Source organism: Kryptolebias marmoratus, linkage group LG21, assembly GCF_001649575.2.
Source record: "Kryptolebias marmoratus isolate JLee-2015 linkage group LG21, ASM164957v2, whole genome shotgun sequence".
Lineage (NCBI taxonomy): Eukaryota > Metazoa > Chordata > Actinopteri > Cyprinodontiformes > Rivulidae > Kryptolebias > Kryptolebias marmoratus.
In genome coordinates, this window is record NC_051450.1 from 18,009,420 (window position 1) to 18,030,815 (window position 21,396).

The 21,396-nt window shown below is 37.8% G+C and overlaps 1 protein-coding gene across 4 annotated transcripts in view; it reads left to right on the forward strand.

The window, feature by feature from the left end:
• neto1l (neuropilin (NRP) and tolloid (TLL)-like 1, like) overlaps nt 1–21,396 on the forward strand; it is a 78,824-nt gene that overhangs the window by 38,786 nt on the left and 18,642 nt on the right. For 3 of the 4 annotated variants that reach the window (XM_017406265.2, XM_025003885.2, XM_017406264.3), the window contains exons 5-7: nt 14,029–14,070; nt 14,342–14,469; nt 20,641–20,723. In XM_017406265.2, the coding sequence (XP_017261754.1) occupies nt 14,029–14,070; nt 14,342–14,469; nt 20,641–20,723 (253 nt within the window). Of the gene's footprint in view, nt 1–14,028; nt 14,075–14,341; nt 14,470–20,640; nt 20,724–21,396 lie in introns of those variants that run through there. The other variant, XM_025003886.2, reaches the window with a different exon arrangement.

The window sequence follows — 21,396 nt, forward strand, 5'->3', positions numbered from 1 at the left end:
ACATTTATGTATGACACAAGGTCCAGCAGGAACTCTGTGACCACGGCACCATGGCAATCTCACATCTTACTCTCCACTAAGTGTAATCCATCAGCATTGACAGTGATCTGTGATGTGTTCGAACAAGGGTGTACTAATGTCCAGTGCATGACACTTTCCTCGTTGTGTGCTGATGGTGAGAGTGGTGTGAGAGAAGAAAACATGGTCAGAGCAGCATGTGGGTGGCTAATAGCTAATAGTCAATCAGTAGCTCTTTGTGCCTGCAGATATTTGTTGCTGTGCAAACAAGGTCTGAATTCAGTGATCCGAATGGGTGCATATTTACATTTCTAAACCTGTTTAATATCTGTTAGATTAGGTGAATGGGTTCATAATGTTTTGTTTTAGTGAGCAAATGTCAAAGGTTTTTTACAACAAAGGTGTTGATTTAAAAGACCAGTTTTTAGTGAGCAATAAATACAATTTAAACACTGAGGGAATCAAAGCTTTTATTTAGTTTCTCTTCAGCTATTTAATTGCATTTGTTCCGAGCTATTCAGACCTTAGAATTTAATTATGTATACAACACACAAACAAATGAAAATACAGTACGTAAAACACAACTCAAGTCCAAAATCGTGCAAAGAGCTTCAATTTGAATGTTAACATATTGGATTCAGGATGAAGATCATTTTTACCCACTTTTCCATTGCAGGTATTTCAGTTTAAACATCAATATAATCATCAACAACAACAAAACAGTCACTTTGTTCAGTTAACAGAAGACAGTATACCATCTTAGCCATCTTAAATGGTGCGGATTCGAAAGTTAATAGGTGCCAAGTTCTGTGGTGCTCGACCCGCCAGAACATAATGAAAGTGGCCTCCAGTCAGGAAAATAATAATAATCAGGTCTCCTATGGCTGCAGCCTCAGGCACCCTGTCTCTGGACGGCCTGTACTGAAATGTAATTTTGTACCACAAACATGCAAATGTGAACTGGAATGACAATAAAAAAGATCCTTGAATCCTTGAAAACAATAGGTCTCTTGCTGCTTGCAGCACCCAGGCTTTAATACACTGTAGATGTACATGCAATAATTATATTCTGCAAGTTTCAATAAAATTTGTCCAATGGTTTATGAGCTATTTTGGCAACAGACAGACACGGGCAAAAACGTTGTTGCTCCGCCTTCACCATTTGGTGGCAAGTGATAATTATAACCATAACACTGTAAGGCACTGTGACAAATCAGGTTTTTTTTCAGCTTATGAATAGCACGGTTTGATATTATTGTAACCATTTAAAATGATTAAAATAAGGTAATGGGAGGTTTATAGTAGCCCAATGATTTTCTTTTATGTTAAGACCTATATTAGTTCACACTTCAGGCCTTCAGCTCTTTCATTGTTCCTAAATTGCAGGCAAAATGAAGTCCAACTCTGCAGTCACCCTCCATTACCTTGTATTCTGCTCTGCTGGGAGACCTTTGAAACAGTTGGAACAGTTAAACCGGGGTTTCAGTGTGCAGGAATTTGATTTTTATTAGTGTGTAGCTACAATTCCACCCTCTAGAAGCATACCCGCCTTCTCTTACTGTTGATTGCATTTTACCCATTTAGACATAGTGGTCGTGGCTTGGAAATATTACTACGCAGCAAGAAAAGTTCTCAGACTGGATATTTGCCATCATTAAGTTTAATCATGTCTTAGCGATTACTTATCAGGCAATTTCATGCTTTTAATATGAGAATTTTGGGAGTAGTGGGACAGCTTGTAAGTAATGCAAAGTATTTTTTTTCCTTCAAATAACATCCAGTGAAATGAGTTTTTAGTGAATGTGGAACAGAATTTATCCATTTGCTGCCAGCCAGGAGTTTCTAGAAAAGTATTTTGCAAATTGGTGTAAATACTTTGTTTTTTTATTACTTTAAAGGGATAATTCAGATGAAATAGATATTAAATGTTCGCACCTCTTTCAAAGAACAACACTTCAAATGACCTAAACTAATTATGCTTTAATGCACAGTCAGTGTTTGTTAAACTAATGGTATTACATTTTTTTGAAAATAGACTGAATAGAGAGAGTGAAGGATGGTTAGGACAAGATACGGCACATGGTTTAGTCCTGGAACATTGTGTATAGATTATTATTTTTCTTATAGGCTTATGATTTTGCAGAGAAAAAAAAATTAATCCATGATATTCCCTACCTTTAATACATTTGAAATAATAACATAACAAAACCACACAAAGAGAAGAAAGTAATCCACTTCTTTTTGGTCAAATGATAAAAAAGGAATTACCAAAGGGGTTTAAAATGGTCTTCTGTGTCCTACTACATCTGCTGTTTTCAGTATCAACTGAAGAACTCTGAATGATTTATCTCTCAGGGACAGGCTGATGCAGATCCCCCACAGTTTAGTGTATTTGCATTGTGAATCAGCCTTTTTAAAGCTGCGTGTCTCCCAGAGGACAGCAGTGAAAATAAAAGACAGCAGCTTCTGTGCTTGTGCTTGTCAGGCTCCAGCAGCTTTTCTTCGTCTTTGCTTATGAAGCTAACTTGTCCTGACTACCTGCAGTGTTTTTTGTTGTAAAAAGGGTCATTAGGTCATAAACAGAGGCAGCCTGTCCCTGCCAACAACAGAAGGCAGTCTCAGCTTATTGTAAAAATGTGTAAATTAACCTCCTATCGGCAAAAACCACAACATCTGTGCATTCATTAGTAGTGCATGTAAATGGCATTGTGCATTTATGAAAGCCATCCTGATGTTTATGATGCACTTCATTGTTTTCATTTGCATGTACTGCTGAGGGTGTCAGTCTTTATTAGAGCCAGATAAATATTTTAAATGTTCATTCCTGAGTTAATTTTGAAATAAATACTGTATGTCTGTGTTTATGTACATGTCACTCTATTAAACAGCATGGGAATACTTATACAAGTTCCTGTAAATCATAAAAACATAAAAACATCAAACAAACACTTTTACTAGTAACACTTTTTTGTTCACTAATAGCACTTTTGCCTATTTAGTTGGAGCAGAAATCATACTAGTCAGTTTATGACTGTCAAATGTGCATATTAGTCAAGTAGCGTGACCTAAAAAATTTCATTATTGAGCATAATTTGTGTTTACTAGTTAAAATTTAGGGACTTTTGATCCTTATTAGTTAACTTGTACAACATAGTAGTTGACTATTTTGGTCCAGTGATACACGTGTATGTTATATAGCCAACTAGTTGGGACATTTGGACTACTGGTGCAGAGAAATAGCTCACTAGTATGACTTTTGCCCTGAATAGTTGAGGAAAAGTGCTACTAGTTGGCAAAAAAATGTTACTAGTAAAAATGATTAACTAGTTGAGCTAGTGAACTGAAATGTTGAACTAGTGTCTCTGAAAAGAATTCATGATGTTTTGTGTAATGCTTTTTCCAAGGTTTGACCAAAACAACTGCAGTTTTGTCATTTCTCAACATAAGATGATCTTAGTCTAAAACTGGCCTGAAAGGTGTTGGGCAATATGCATTCCTTGAAGAAATGCTAGGTCTTTAATTCTTTGTTTTCTATGCTTCTTCCATAATTTCCTTATTGTTAGTAAGTTATTTGTCTTCACTGTAAAAGTTCAAAGCCATTCGTTGTGTTGCACTTTTCTTGTATGTTAAAAATAATAATTTTAACTTAGGAAAATATTTTTTTCTAATCTTAACGCATGCTGAAATAAGCCACTCTGTTCTACCACAGCAAGCAGGTTATTCACCGTTTCTCTCTTTAATCCACTTGTGTTTGCTACAATAGTAAGTGTGTTTACCTGCAGTTCATTACCCCACTGGGTGGAATTGTAGCCTGTTGTTGGCGTAGAAAAGTTTGTGAGTCATTGATTCCCTCCTGGGCTTTTTAAAACAACTGCAGAGCAGCAGCGATTGAAAAAGAAACAGAGATCTGCCGTCTCTCATAATACCGTGACGGGGAAATGAAACCATGTCTCAGAAAGAAAAGCAATCAGAATCTTCAATTACCTTTCTTATTGGAGCATTGTTTGCAGATCAGCAGATCTATCTTGGCTCTGTCCCTGCATCTATCTGCCTTTCAGTCACTCCGTTGCAGTAATGAGTGGCAGAGTGGTGATGTTGTGTTGATTTATTGCATGGTTGGCCAAATGGAACCTAGATGGAAAGTGTCTGTCATTGTGGTGTCCCTTAGATAGAAACACCTGTGATGCCCAGGGACAACTAACTGTTCTAGCAGTAATGGGTCCCCACCTGAGCTAACGCCACACCCTGCCCCCCCCCAAACGCACAAACACACACAGTTCAGACTTAACTTCTCCAACAATGAAATCAAAACGTGCATATAACCCTGCAAACTGTCCAACATAACCCAGTACTGTGACTTTTTTAAATTAATTTTTTATACTGCACCAATTTTGCATCAGCTATAAATTTGCAGTCTTCATAAAATGGGTTTCTTTTTTTCTCCTTCCTTTCAAACACCTGTCACTCAGCTGGTTGTCTGTTTCTCTATCAGCGTCTATTAGCATAAAGTCAAGGTCTAGAATTCCTTGAAGGAATGCATATTACATGAGTTTTAGACTAAGATCATCTTATGTTGTAAAATGACAGAGTTGCAGCCATTTTGGTCAAACCATGAAATAGCATCATGCACAATCTCACGCAACATCTCGTGATTGAGCATGAAATGTTAGTAGTTAGAGTATTAGTTGTGATTTACTGTCAGCTACTATTTCTTTAAATTTTAGCTCAATGTCAGCAATACTGACTGTGCCATAGACATCTTTGTGATTTTTAAGGTCAGCTTGCAAAGACAGACATCTCGACTGGGTTGACTCCAAAAGTTAATCAGGTGTAGAATATGTGCTGTATTGTCAAAATTAAATGAAGTTAAAAATGTCAAAGCATAGGCGCCGGTGTGTTCTTTCTGCTGAGATACCCTTGAGAAAGACATTGTATTCTATTGCTGTTTCCCTTATGGAGATCAATGATGTATCATGTGAATCGTTAGTTCACACACAAGGACGGAGATCGCACCATTTCTGTAATCTATAGGCCTCTGAAAACGTCGTAGCAGTTCGTCCTCCAAGCGCTGACAGAGGATCTCTCTCTTTCAGCTGATATTTCTGGATATTGAACTCCTCCACCAGAACACCCTGGGGTTAAGTGCTTTTAATCAAGGGCACCTGGACCATAGATAACCGCGACAGCATTGGAAATTACTCAGGAGAATTTTCTCAGTGACAAGCTCATCCTGCCGTGCTACACGCCATATATTAGGAGGTCAAGGGTAAGATGTCTGTGTGAATGTAACACAGTTGCATGTCAGATCACTTTGTTCACCATAAACAAGAGGCTTTTTTGCTTTTTCTGCATGTACCTTCATGCAGTTACTGACAGGATTGCTGGTGTGTAGCTAGTGATGTCATCAGTGCTATTAATTTTTGGGGGCACAGACCCAGAACCATGTCACCCAGGGTGTGGTGAGTCCTATCAGTCCTACTGCAGATCTTGTGCCCCTTCTCATGAACCACAGAATGGATTTAATTGAAACTTTCAGTAAGTAATCATAGACTATCAGTACAAAACTGATTGACTCTTGGAGTCAATTCATTTCAAAGGTCATAGCTAATGGAAATTAGCCATATATCAGTCATCAGTCAAATAAATTGAGTTAAAATATAATGTGGTAGTTCTTGAGAGCTATCACAGCACAAAATCTGACATCTTTGCAAGAGATCATGTAAAATGTTAATTTCAAAGTTTGACCAAAATGGCTGCAGCTCCGTCATTTTACAACATGAGACGATTTTTTTTAAACTCTGGTATAAAAGGTGGCAGGTGATATGCATTCATAGAATGCTAAGCCTTTAATTTTTTCTTCAGTTGCATGGTCGACGAAACTATGCCTGTTGTGCATCAGATAAACAAATCATTTTCAAAGCCCCGTCTCACCAGAACAGGTTTTCACATCCCTTTGTTTGCTCGAGCGTACTGCTCAGTCTGCGCTGGTTGAGCTGCTGGAAAATGACAGAAGCCATCACCTCTGGCAAAGCTGCTCTTTATTCTTAATTTGTCCCCGTCTCTCTGCAGCTCCTCCACTGTCTCTTGGTGGGACTGTCTCTATCCACAGCAGAGACGGCTGTGATGAATAGAAGCCATTCATTAGGTTGATCAACCACTTAACCAGACATTATTAATCTGATGCTTATTTAAATGTCACCGCTGAACAGCTGAGAGGAAATGAGGCCTCTGGGAAGTTGAGTTTTCAGGCTGCTTTGTGTCTGTGTGTGGCCATGTTTACTTCCTGGAATACTACTGATAATCATAAGCTTATTTATTAGTCTTACATACATTCAGGGCAGAATTTAATAGAGAAGGAATATGTTGCGATGAAGCCTACTTTTCATCTCTGTATTAGACTTATTGTTTCTCATTAATAAAACATTTTGTAGCCTCTGTATTATAAAGAGCAAAGCAATACTTATGGGACTGGAGACTTATTAGATTTACATCTCCCCACAGCTCTGCAGCGCTCTGTTTGTGAGTGCCTGAAGGATATATGAGGAACATTTTCTAATACACAGCCAAGCAGCGCTAATCAGCATGTAATCATCAATTGTTTCTGAGATATTTACTGCAGCAAATCCCCAGTGATTGTTTTGTGTTAGAAATTTGCATTTCCATACCACTCAATGTTTAAAATATTTTTTGGGGAAAAGATGCAACAATCATTCTTACTGGAAGCTTGCCAGCTGTTAAGTTTTTTTGGTTGGGGGGGGGCTTTTGCACATAAAGTTTAGACTGCAGATATTTGTACAGATGCTTTTTAAGCTCTGTGCTTTAACATATTCATTTTTTAAATAACACAAAGCTTGTCACATTCACTGTATCCTCAGAAATAAAATAAAGTAAAGTTTATCCTTTTCTGATTTAAACAAAATATGTTTTTTTTTAACTGACAAAATTCAATTCACCAATAAAATAAGGCCGCAGCTACATATGTTTTCAAAGAAACCTCCATTCAGACAAAAATGCAGAAAGTAAAAATCAATCTGAAATACCAAAGTCAAGACACTATCTTGAATGTCTGCACTGAAAAAAGACAAAAAAGCAAGGGAAGTTTGATTCCCATAAAACACTCATAGCTCATCTATTTATTTGACCTTGCTACTATTTTTTCCTCACTGAATAACCTTTTCAGCACTCAAACAAAGTTTAATGGTGACAGAGTCATAGCAAATCCTGCCAGACATAGAAAACACAAAAAAGGTGCCTTTGTTGTTGAGCGTGATCAATACAAAAATAGCAGTAGTTGGTATGCGCAAGGTAGGCCCCAATGTCACAGTTTTCCTAAAGCATCTGATTGTCAAGTAAACAGATACACAAAAAACGGAGGTTTTAAAAACTCTTTACTTTACAAAGCAGTTGTTAAAATCTGTTCTTCCCACCAAGATTGCTGTATGCCTGTGGATGAGAGGTCCAAACGCAGCAGAAAAAGTTCACTTTGCACAATACTTGTTCTGGTGTGGACCGGGCTGAACGTTTTACTGTATGAAACTGATTTTCTCCACTTTATTTCTAATGCTGAAGAAGACAGCAGGCCTGTGTTTGAAAGAAAGAGATGCTTTATTAAACATACTGTATTTCTGGAAAAGTTGGTACAAAATCAAAGGCATGTGTAAGTAAGACAAATACTTGTCAAATCAAAACCAAAAGGTCTTTTTTGGAAACAGTTTGTCTCTTTTCATGCTTTGACGATGCTTTGCTTGTACTGGAATTGTTGATGATATAAGCAAAATAGACATATTAGCTTGGAATATTAAGAATGAAATGATGTTTTTCTTAGGCCTGGACAAAGTTTTACATTTATGAGAAATACACAAATAAGTTTTCTTGCTGAGATTTTAAAAAGCCAGGTTAGTTTCAAAAGTATGTTTCTCTCTTTTATCCTATTAGTCTTATACTGTTGTTTTTGTTAGCAGCGCAATCTGTTAAATTTCTCATTTTATCAGCTCTAAATGCCAAAATTGGAACAGATTAGCAGAGGGAAAAGATTTGAGTCATCACTGGATGTTTTGGAGTCATAAGTAAGGTCTTCATCCAAAGAATAAGCTGATCTCTTTTTGTTTTATTTTACAAACTCCTACACATTTTGACTGTTTTGGGGGCTTTTATCTATGGTTTTATTTATAATTTCTTCTTTTCATTGATAAATAGAAAACATGTGTGTCAGCATCCACAGCACATTCTTGACTTGATGCCATTCTTCATGCAATTTTTTTTTCTATGTATAGATATCAGCAGTTTGGGCTGGATTGTATTTTAAAAGCATTTTGTTCTTCAAATAGCTCAATATAGCTCACATAAGTCTTCTTAACATTAGTAGTTCGAGCTTTGATGTGAGGATTTTTGTTCTTCTTTTGCAAAGGCTTAATACAAGAAGCATTAGATCTTTAAGAAGAGGCCCTGAGTGGATATGCTTTGAATTTAGTTCACTCATGCAAAGATTTACACACACAAAAATGAAACCAGCTACCTTATAAATGGAGTTAGTACAATGCCAGCAGAAAACAAACTAATTCCACGTGTCAGCATACTGTGACGAACCGCAGCAACGCTTTGGAAATGTCTTGTTCACATCCTGTAATCTGGAATTACTTGTGCGTCTGAGCTGAGGAATCCTGCTCAGATTATAAATAAGAGGGTTAAATCATCTGCTGTGGAGAGAGGACAGTACACACATTTTCTGCAGTTCATCATTCATTGTATCAATCCATGTAACTGGTTGAACCTATTAATCAAAGCAGACAGAAAAAGCCAAGGGGTGGTGGATGGAGGGTGGACGGATCATTTAAATCAGAGCCTTTCTGATATAAATTCAGCAGCTGGAGTCTAAAAAAAGTCATGGGTCACTCAGGGGGTGTTTTTATAGTCTCAGCAGCCCTGTACCTGTTTTGGTATGTTAAAGAAGAGGACTTTATTAATGGTGTGTATGTATGCACCTGGATAAAAGCACATATTTCTCTCATGCTGATTGGCCTTGTTAAAGTGGTGGGTTTTGGGGGTGTGTAATGCTGAAGCTCAGTGATAAATTGTGAAAAAAAAGAAAAGAAAAGTACAGATGACCTTAGGGTCACTGTTTCATTAACTGCCTTCCACTTTGATTTTCTCATCAGTCAGACATGAGGGACGATAACGACAATGAAGATAAAGAGGATGGAGGCTTTTGTGAGTCACAAAGAAAAAGATTTAGTCAAAAAAATGTTTGATATTTAGCAAAGAAGGTGATTTCTGTTCTTATATCTGCCTGATGAAAGCCAAGTTGGAAACGTAATAGTAACAGTGATGTTAGAAAACATTTTTAGGATTTGTCTAGTTTTCATTCATTCTTTAATTCCTGCAGGCAATTTTTAAGACTCTCTTCTTCCTAGTTCAGTTTGTAGTTTCAGTAATCAGATTTTTTTTTCTGGTTATTTCTGATTCTATTTTATTTTGCTGAGAACTTTTCCCTTGTGCTCTTTGTTCAGTCTACCTCCTGTTTTCCTTGACACACCAGGCTTCTGGTTGCAATCAGCCCACCTGCAGTTTGTTGTTTCAATTCCTCCCACCGTATCGAGCACTGACTATTATTTGCCTATGGTGCTGAGGCGGCTAAATGTCAGTCAGAGTAAACTTTGGGATGGGCTAGATGCACTGATCAGGTGGGCTGACGGGACAACAAGTTGACGGGACAAAAGATCCTAATTTCTGAGCAGAATTTTCTTTCTCGTGGACTCTGATCACAATAGAAATTAGGGAAATTCAACTTTAAACACCCATCCTCACCTAAACTAATGTCCTACATCAAACAAATAGTTCTGATTTAAAGAACTGCTGTGGCATCCAAAGTTGTCATTAGCCAAAAAGTGGTTTGCAGTTATTGTATAAAAGCTATAAGTTAGTTTTCAACATCATTAATATAATAAATGTGTTTAATGACATCAAATGGTACATTAGCAGTTTCTGTGTTTAATCAATCAAATATACAATCACAAAATTTGGGGCACATTTAATGTTAAATTAATGTGTGCATTTGTCCAAAAAGAAAGCATTTTTCATTCACTTGGAGTCAAAGAAATATATTTTTATAGAAGGTAGATACGTTTGTTTAGGACATTTCTGCCAATCATTGATAAAACCAAACAACAGCAAAAATCAACCATTCCTCACTACCTCTGAGCTGTCCAAGGCCAGCTAAGTGCCTCAGCTGTGCAGCGTTCCCTCAGCTTTTCACAGGTTGAATCATTTGAGCCTTGGTCAGAAGCAACAAGTTTTTAGGAAGAAAGTGGAGTAAAAGCCTAAAGAGAAACTCTTTAAGGCCACTCTGAGCTCGTCTCCTGACTGACTTTGTGCTTTTATAGTCTCATACAGTGTTGGAGGCACCAGTGGGAGAAGCTTTTCTGCTGCCTTGCTAGATTTGTCACAAGTAATGAAAAGGCTTTTCTTCTTTTCTTCACACTCAAATGTCCACCTGTAATTGGGCTATAAATCTCTCTACTTTTAGAGTTTATCCAGCAAGTGCTGGCTTCTGACTCACTGAATAATCATGTTCCATCATTTACCATTTCATTATTTTTCTGTTATCGTCCACTGCCAAAGTCAATGTTTTTTTTTGACTGTGTGTTTATTTGTATGCAGTGTTAGCAAAATATCTCATGAACCATTAAACAGATTCTAATGAAATTTTCTGAAAGTAATCACTAAACTAATTTCCAACTGTAACTGATTAACTTTTGGAGTCTTCCCAAATTCTACATGACCGCCAAGACTAATCATCAACAGGAAACACAAAAAAGAATTACAACTCAGCCAGTTTTACAGATACTAAGGTGAAGTTTGTTGTGTTTGTAGCTGAGACTCATCCTCAACACATACTCTGAGCAATAACTGATCATGCAAGATCTATTTGCTAAATTTTGCCAATAGCTATTGGAGTCCATTAGCAAAATATCTCATGAACCACAGGATAGATATTCAAGAAGTAATTCTTGGGTTCACATCTAAAACTGATTGATGGTAGTATTAATATTGCAATATCACATGAGATTGTACATGTTAATTACATGGTTTGACCAAAACGGCTGTAACTCTGTCCCTTCTTATTAAAAGATGAGATTTGTTTGGGCGATATCTGTTCCTTCAAGGAATCCTGTGCCATTAATTTATCCAGCAAGTGTTGTCTTCTGACTCACTGGCTTCTCACAGTCTTTCATTTACCATTTCATTATTATTTTTTTAATTATAACTGATATTCTGTCACCAGGTGTGCGTCATTAACGAGTATTTGGGGCATTTTTTTTATCACATCTGGTGCAGACACACAGTGAGTATTTGACTCGTGTCTAGACAGAAAAATTACGGCATACATTCAGACAAAAAAAAAAACAGGAGTGACATTTAGGCAAGGTGTTCACGCTGTGTAATCAGGCCTCATTTTCCACGCTGAGCTCAGTCAGTGGCAGCTGTGTCACCATTTGGCCAGGAACAGATTTATTGGGAAGTGTTTCCTGTATCCTCAGGCTTTGTCTTCAGATGAAGGCAGTCGTTGGATCACAGCTAACGGCAAATCTTTGAATGCACAACTGCTCTGCCTCCAGGCTGAAATTAAATGGGATCAACAGGAATCTATTTAATGGTCTGGACCTCTTTATTTTAAAGACAATGTTGAACGCCACCTTTTAAAGTAAGGATGCATGTGGTGCTATATAACTGAAACTCCAGTTCTACGAATTGTTTCCTGTGGCTACCTAATTTATTTCCAGGTATTATTCAAAAGTGAGGCAGATCAATGGCCAAAAATCTCTTTGTAATCGAACAATATATTTTCTTTTAGCTTATATTGATTTCAGAGTCATTTACGTTTAAGACAGTGATGGAAGAAAACCAAACCTCCCTGGGCGTTCACAGAAAAAATGATGTGAAAGGGGTGAAATTATTCAACAGTCAATTTCTGTCTCTTGGGAAATCATCTCAAGAGTGAAACAGAATCTTCGGGGTTAAGAGGCTGTGATGTTCAATAAGCAGGAGGAAGTGACACGCCTCAACAGCGGCAGCCTTGTTGATGTAATTTATTGCAACATTTTACTTGAAACCTGCTTAAAACCGTTTGCTTTAGGTTGCTGTGATTGACAAAACTTTTCCAGACTCCTTTCATGGCACCCTCCTGATAAATAAAGGTTGTTTGTTAAGTCTAAAAGGTTTAAGCATTGATATATGTATATATTTAAAGAATGGTTGAACTGTACATAAGGCCAGATAAAAACATTTAAATAATGGGTAAGAAAAATTATTTCTTACACCAAGAAAGTATAGATGAAAAGAAAAAAAAAACCTTGAACTCAGTTGCTGGAGGTTTGACAAAAGTCAAGAAAGAAGAAAACAAAATCCAAAAATCTTGGCATTTTTCGTAGTAAGTTGGGGCAATAAACGGATGATCATCCTCCTCCTAGCTGTCAGGTTCTGATATAAAATTGGGTTGGATCAATTCACTTGGCAAAACACTTTTGTCAATGCTTTAAAGCAGAAAAACTTTGTACCAAAAAGAAACTTTAGAGCAACACGAGTTACCTTGAAAAATAGTGTGCATTCATGGTCAGACAATTCAATCTTACATTCTGCACATATTACAAATACGTACTGTATGTCTGTGAACACAAAGCTGAGTTGTGGCGTTATAGTGGTAGCTTAGTGGTGTGCAATCATTTTCCAAAACCTTTCTGAGGAGCATATTTTTGCTGTTTTGTTTATCTCTGTTAGGCCAGTAGTTTATTTGTAAATTTGTTTTTCTGGCTGTGCTACATGGAACAAAGATGAGACACGTGGAGTGCTCAGCTCAGACCTTTTACTTGTATTTAAAAGGTAATTGGTTATTAATCCTGCTCTGATTTATAGTGTAATGTGAACTAAAAGTAAAAAAAAGTAAATACTGACCTGACCATGAGCTATCACGGATTGTTATGCCTCAGAGAAAGACTTGAATAGATGACTGAAATCGCTTGGTTTAACTGATATTGTTAGGTTAAAATATGAAATGAAACTCCAGAAGTCTTTAACCATGTAAGTTTTTGTTTTTTTTTGTTGCTGTTTGCGGTTCATGTCAACGAAATTAAGTCAAATGTTAACATGCCAACAAAATCAAGATGCTAATTGCAACATATTAACATATTTCCTATGTACTCTTCTTACTTTTTTCCTTCACAAGTTAAGAGCATTTATGTAGTTTTTTTTTTAAAAGGAACACCTTTGAATAAACAGATACTGCTTATCCTCGGTGCACTTTTACCTCAAAGTACATTCCTCTCAAACCTGAAGACTACAATATAAAATTGAAGGCACTGACTGCTGAAGCCTCTAGCTATAGCTTCTGAGAAAAAAACGCTTGTTATCTTTGATAGGACAGCAGGACTGAAAGCTTCCCTGTAAGATGTTGCTTTGGCTAAACTGGGCTTCCTTTTAGAGTACACTGAAAACTAGCACACTTACCTTGCTGGTATTTTTAAATACAGAAACAGTGTTTTTGTAATAAAAAGTTAATTTGCATATCTTGTTTAATTCCCATTAATCATCTCATGGCCTCTTAGAGGATTCATAGCTCCAAAACAAACAAAAAAAGAAGGAAAATGACCACGGTTTGCGGGTGAAGCTGACCATTTTTTCACACAAATGGCTCTCATGGAGAGCAGTAAATCTGAACATGAGAGGGGGAAATCCTACGGTGATAAACAAAAAAGTAAGCCTTTGGTGTGGAAGAAAATGGTAAACATGCACAGAATTTCAACTAAGACATTCAAGCAAATAAATAAGGATGCCACAAGTAATTTAGAAATAAAGTTAGACATGTGCAGTCCTTGGAGAAAGTTGTTACACCTTGCTGGTTTTTTGTTTGTTTTTAGTTGTTTTTGCTTTGCTCTGTGAAGATTCAGACTTTTAATCTTACATTAAAAATGAATGCTCCCCTCTCTTCCTCCTACCCCTCTTCTGCTCTTTCCTCAGATCCAGACTTCGCAGACTTGGGAGTACCCCCACCTCTGCCCTGTAGGTATACTCCCCCTACCTCTGTTTTTGCTCTTGTTTCTTTCTTCTTCTCTTTTTATCTCACTTGTGTTCGGATCACTCGTTTCTTTCTCAGCCCTCCTGCTTTTCCTCACTAAAGCAGACAATGTGTTTGTGTTTGGCTTTTTTATTTGTTTGCAAGTATATGTGCTGCACTTGAGAGTTCTGTGTGCTTGTTTGACTTGTACATGTGCAGGTCTGTATATCTATATGCATAGGTTTGGGTGTGTTTATGCATATGTGTGTGTTTCAGCCTGTCAGTATGACATGGTTGGTCCAGAAGGTATCGTTGAGTCTCATCAGATCACCCGAGACGGGAAGGCTGGTGCCACTGAAGCCGTCGACTGTAAATGGTACATCCGGGCTCCGCCTCGTTCCAAGGTTAGTGACATAAACTAAACCCTTATCCAACAATAAGTTTGGCTTAGTTTTTTTTCTTAATCAGTGCTGTGCTACCAAGAAGAACAGATAAATACAAGATGAAGTCAAAGAAGAAGTGAAGAAGTAGAGCAGAGAGAGGTAGGGAGAGTTAGCGCTGATAATGTTAGTGTGCAGTTTGACCCTGAGGCCCCCAGCAGCCTACATTTGTTTTCTCTGTTAGTGTTCTGGACATAGAGCCACATGCATATACTGTACAACTACACACCTGCACAGTTTTACTCCAACCCCTAACACACTCAGCATGCGTCTTTATCAACCTGAGTTACCTGCGCTGCATTAATGCTAACAGATTAAAACTCTTCTGAGCCTGGAGCAGCAAGCAGGAAAAGTCCACATTTTATAAATGCTACAGTCTCTCATGTACGTCTACAGTAATCAGCCATAACAGTTTAATCAAAGAACATTTAGTCTGAGTGGATCTTTGTGGATTGGGGTTTGATGACACAGATGCCACAAGATCTCATCGATTTGTTTCTGTAGACGTTTGGAGGCCTTTGTTTTTGTGAGATCCTCTGCTGTTTCCCTGACTGCTGATAAAGGGGAGTATTAATGTCATTTGATAGGTGTGACTCATCTAAAAAATGCTTAGATGAGTGACAAATGTTATAGCAACATCTACATGAGTGGCACAGTGAAGATTTTTCTTAGTCTAAACATTACGCTGCTACAAGAAAGAAAAGCTGCTTCCTTCTCTGCCAGTGGTCATAATGTAATGGTGTATACAACTTGTTTCTATATTCAAATAATTGCACCGTTTTTGTTCTGTTTTTGTCTTTTTTAATTTTTTGAGCTTCTTCTTCATGAATTTGCTGGATTTATAAGAATATTTTTACAGCAAGAAGCAGAAAATGCTGCTTTTTAAAAATCTAAAATGTTTTGTTGTGTTTCAAGTGATGTTATTTAAAAAAGAGAGACTGAATAAACCTACTTTTTATGTTGCAATGATCAATAAAAAGTTACATATTTAACTTTAACTGGACAGATACCACTTTCCACTCTTATTTGCCCTGCATATGCCACAGTTTAGTGTTTTAGTTACAGCTTTAATGAAAAAAAACCTTGTAACTTTTTAAATAATATTAGGCTTGCTTACTTACTGGTGTATTTTTTCCACTTGCTTCTGAAAAACAAACAGGCTCCCTGCTTTTATATGAAGCAGCCTCCTCTGGTTTACACACCATCGTATGACACGGCTGGCTGATAACAATAGTTTGACTGTAATTCATGGCCACAGCAGCTGTTCTCAGCTGGCATACTCTTCGGGTCAAGTATTCCTTTGTAATGCCTTTGTTTCTCTCAGAAATGCCCTTCTGATTCAGCTGCTTTAAAAGTCAAGGCCACAGAACCTATAAGACAGCACCATAAGCCTTTTTTTACTGAATCATCAGCATTTGCTGAAAACCCTACAAAAAGAACAGGTATCAAGAGGAATGCTGCTCCTCGTCTAAAAGGCAGCATTGATTCTTCAATTACTCAAGTGAAGTGCAAATTTTTGTCAGCACATTGGAGGCAAAACCGGAGAACCAATTTTGCATGCGTCACTTGAGTGCTTCTGTATATGTGTTGCCAAGAAAGGTTTTGTGCACAACAACTTGGCGAAATTTGGAACGAGTGTCAAATTTCATCCCTCGCAGGTGCCTCTCAGGGCAAATTAGAAGCCAAAGCCTCACTGGTACTGATGGGCAAGGAGCTAAATACAAATTTTAGTACTCTTTAGTCTCACTTGCTCTGCAACAATCACATGTATAAAAGAGCCTTCTTTTCTCCGTCAAACAGACATGCTCTGCAGCAAAGGGGGATGCAGAGAACACAACCACCCCCAACCTCCAGCGCCGTGTACATGGGGTTGTGCTGTAATCTGGACGAGGCGTTTATTCCTCCTTGCAGATAAAGTACTGCACTGTACCCAGTGTGCCAGAAAAAGCAGAGAGAGAGAGAGAGAGAGAGAGAGATAATGACATCCTATACCGGGGGCTCTAATTAGACTGCACCGGAGGACTCCAGAGAGATGGCAGGAAAACGGGGTGCAGAGGAGGAAGAGCAAGGAGGGGAGGGGGAAAGGGGGGAAAGATGCTTAATAATGCATTTTATCTGAGGTCTAAATGTATAAGGGATTTAGATTAAGGGTGAGATGTCAACTGGCACACAGAGAGAGGGTGAGAGCACCTGCAGGAAGGCAGTAATAACCACGTGTTGTTGCCAGAAGTGACAGCAATGCGCCACTTCTAGTGATAATCTTATAAGTTCACACCAGCATGTGTCACTTCAACATCTGCTTTTTCTGTAAAAAGATTTACTGGGGACCACATGGGAAAGAAAAACAACAAAATTAATGAGGTTTTACTGGCGACAAACATAAGAGAACAGCATTTAATCAGCCGCAAGACCGTAAAACTAAATGTCACACTTTGAACACGTCTGGCAGATGTCTTCTTCTCCACTGTAACGTTTTGTTTTTCACATTTCTGTTTGGACAGCTGTCCAAATGTACCTGACAGGTCCTACTTGTACTGAAGAAATACTTTCAGGTGCTCCACATTTTTGCCCTGTCTATTTTTAAACCACAACTGTTTGCATTTTTGACACTGTGTATTTCTATGAAGATAATGGTCAAAATATAGACAGCAATTCTGTTTGTAACAAGCAGCCGCCTTGTAGCCATGGAGAGAGCACGCTCTTCTCCAGTCAGTGATGGATTCCTCTTCATTACGGGGCACTGAAATCAATGAAGCAGTCGCTTTTTTTTCCCTCCTTGAGCTCATATGTCACCTTACAAATTAGTGATCATATCTGTCTGATTCATTGCCATCTTTTTGTTTTTTGTTTTTTTGCGATGCCATATGGCCTCTGATTTTTTTTCTTTGTTGTTTGTCGGTTTGAGTTCAGAGAAAGTAGCGGCAGAAAAGCAACATCAGACGCTTTTGTTTGTTTGTGTCTCTTGGTTTCTGGTTTGTATTTGTCACATAATTAGGCCCTTCTGTTCACCCTCCAGTCTGTGTAAACAACAGCAGCATACGTCAGACAATGATTTTAACTCTACAGCAGATGATCGAAACATTAAAAGATAATCCTTCAGGAGCTGGACGCACATGGACAAACCAACTGCAAATTCAGCCTATGACATAATAAAAGAAGCAAATTCCATTTTAAATGAAAATATCCAGAAGATGACAGTGGTGTTTCAGAGGATACAGTTAAAGTAGTTCAGATGTTTCGAAGTGTGTTTCAGTGGAAAGGCTCTAAAAAATAAATATCTCACCTGTTACAGATCATTCTTTAAACAGGCCAAAATTGAAAAAAAAGAGATTAATTCTTACCATATTGACAAGCTAAAGAGTAGTTTGCGTAGGGCCAAGGACAAGGTGGATTGCTGCTGTTTTAAACAACTTCAACCTCAAAAATTTTACAGTGAAAGCTATTTTCTAAACTTTTACATAGCCGTCAATGTCACATTATACGGTTTTGGTTATTGTCAAATGCAAAAACTAGCTGTGTCCCAGTGCTTCCAGTGCAGCCTGGGACACTTAAGGTGTGAATACCATATTGTTTCTGCTGGAATAACCACCTAATATGAAACTTGTGGCAGCGTAACTTGTGGCAGAATCCCATTTCAGTGGATCTGAATTTGCTCTTTAAAGCCTTGTCCACACAGAAACATAGATTTTCCATTTCTAAAAATATCCTTGTAAACATGGCATCATTTCTGAAAATGTCTTTCTCCATATGGAAACAACGAAAATGACAAAAAACACTGCGTAGAGGCTATGCCAGGTGTGTATGTGGCGATGTAAAGCTGCTATAAAAATACACCTAAAACAGGAAACAAGACGTGGACCATGTGAATAAAGCTTACACAGGAGGTACAAACTGTAAACGTCAAACCCAAAGTTTTCTCCTCCTTACCTGTCTTCTCCTTTGCTGTGGGTCAGTTCTGTAGGGTGTGTTATTGTTCCTCTGCCTTTCAGCAAATTAATGGTATACAGTATAAGGTTTTGCTGTAGTCAAGCATCTAGGTTCTGTATCATCTGCAACCCAAACACAAGCATGAAACCATTATTGTTGTAGTTATTACACCTAACACGCTTGAGTTATAAGTTAGGCTAGAGGTTTTACTTGGACATCATTGTTTCAAGTGTTTCCAATTTGTGGATGCAAGGCTGAAACACTGAGAAAAACTTTTGCAGACTCACAGAACGTTGTTCCTGGGCGGACGGCCGCTACGATTCATTCAGAGATTTTCTTTGATGTTTCAGTCAGGAAATTGTAGAAAGCTACAACAAAGCCTTCAGCTTGTCCCGAGGACTGTGGATTATTGCAGAAGCACTACTTTTTCCACTTAAATTTCTTTCTTTCACAGATGGTTGGAGGTTTGCTTTCAGAATTTGCAGTAATTTGCTACCAGTGAAATGTTCTCTGTAACATTGCCTAAATCACAAACCCACAGCATGACTGATCCAGCAGTCAGAGGTTTTATTTCTTTTCCTAAATGAAACTCTACACACTTCTCCCACTAAATGCACTTTTATTCATTTGGGTAAAAAGTTCATTATTTTAAATTAATCTTAGATGCATCAGGCTTTTTGAACTTGTATTTTTGCACTTAAGAACCTAAACTTGCTCCTAACACCCTCTTCTACAGACATATGTTGATAAAACTGGTGAAAATAAATTATTTCAATTTTTTAGTTTTTTTTCTGTCACATTTTCTTTTTAAAATTCTAGAGGCACAGAAGCACAGCTTAGTTTGGCAAGTTTGTTTTTTCATTGTCAGTTTTTAAATCAAAGTCTGGGTAACTTAAATATTTGCAAACACTTTTCTTGACACCGTTGAAGATAATGACATATTGTTGACGATTATTGAATTTTTTCACACTTCATTAGGTCAACCTGGTGCCATTAGCCTCTGAAAGCAAAGCTGAAAATCAGCCATCACCATCTGCGACACTGCTGGGGTCCCCTTCCAGAAATCATTGCGATGGTCAAGATACTCTTTACTTACTTTGTGTTCACTGTTTTAATTAGTCATCAGCACCAGACAGTGTTTGCAAAAAGCTTGGCGTTCATTTTAAAAACAGTGTTCTGCTTTTGCAATTAGTCTCCCCAGCCTGTAATAACATTTTAACTGGATACAGATGGCTGCATTCAGTGTATTCTTTGTGCTGTGGGGGCAAAACTCAATTTGCTCTCTGCGCGTCAACAGAAGAACTGGGCCAGGCGTCCTCATTAGTATTCCTACTGGTGCTTCTTCCAATTATTTGTTCTTAAATTTTAATTTGGATGAAGTTAGATTTTTGCCGAGAGCATCTAACCATGACCTCAACTGTCCCACAAGCTTACTGACCCCAACATCAGACCTCAGGGGAAGCAGTTCGCTTGTTTTGGCGCTCCGATCCATTTCACTTGTCTTGTTGTCAAAGCCAGGTTGATATTGCAAGGTCCATTATCCCGCTTCATCTGGAGCTTTTGTCTTTGGGCATTTAAAGCACATTTTGCTGTCACAGTTAGGGAGCTGTCCACTCATTAACCAGAATGATGGCGATCTCTGCGCGGCAGACCAAAACCGTGGCTGTGACTGTCCAAACTCAGCCCGATGATTGAGTGACAGACAATGATGCAGTGGCAATCAGAGCTGATGCGAGGAGTCAAGATGTGGAGGAAGATGGATGTTTTCCTCAACAATGTTGTGAGAAAAATAAAAAAAAGCTGATAAACTGCATCTATCCACACTTTTAAAGCTCCTGACAAAACGCCCGATGTCTTCTTCAGTTTTAACAAGGTTCTAGGTTTTGTTTAATTTTTGATCTTATCAGATGTGGCTAATGAGTCCAAAGTTACCAGACTCTGACTTCTCATTTAAATGCACATGTAATGATTTTGTGCAAGCAGCAGTGTGTCAAGCTTATTTCATCAAAAGGTTGTTATATCAGGCTCTGGGAATTACACTAAGATCCACAGGCAGTAATGGCAAGAAGCAGAAATCTTTTATTTTATTTTTTTCTCCTCCAGTTTGGTCACTTTTTTCCTGTCATGGTAAAGTGTTACAGCATTTTTAACTTTTTTCACCCCATGTCTTTTTCTGTTATGCCCTCCTTTTTTCTTTGTGTCGGACAGATCTACCTACGTTTTCTGGACTATGAGATGGCGAATTCCAACGAATGCAAGCGCAACTTTGTAGCAGTGTATGATGGTGGAAGGTAGGACTTTTTCAAACGCTTTGCTTTGATTGTAGGTCATAAATGTGTTACAGATTCAAAACTTTAAACAAGGATTAGATTCACAACTGAAATATGGCTGTAGATTTCCAGGTCAAACATAATTCAAGTAGTTTTAGCAAGTTTAAGATATGGTTCTATTTTGATTTTTGTTTTGTTTTGTTAACTGGGATTCTATGGAAGGATTATAACATTTTAATATCTTACCTGGCATAAATAGTTCTTAGAACGACCTCAGTTTGGAGAAATACTATTTAATTTTGACCAAAATAATGAACTAACAGCTACTGTGAGTAGGACCAAGACCGAAGTGGAATGGTGTCCTTGAAACGCCATTCTCAAACATTTCTTAGCAATATTAAAAAAAAAAAAATGATATTCCTACCATAAGGGTCCCAGGCAGCACCAGAAGCTATCATATCATCATATAATTCTATGTAAATAACCTGGTCATGCGAAACTGGCAGTGATATAATGCTTTTTATAATAGAATTTGCATGAACGGCTGAGATTAGATCTATTTTAAGATGGCATCCATCCACTTTGGTCCTGGCCATTAGCTCATCAGTATGATCAGAATAACTCTGTTTCTCTAAACTGAAGTCATTCAAAGAGTTATCCACAACAGGTATGATTATATTTGTTTGCAATCTTT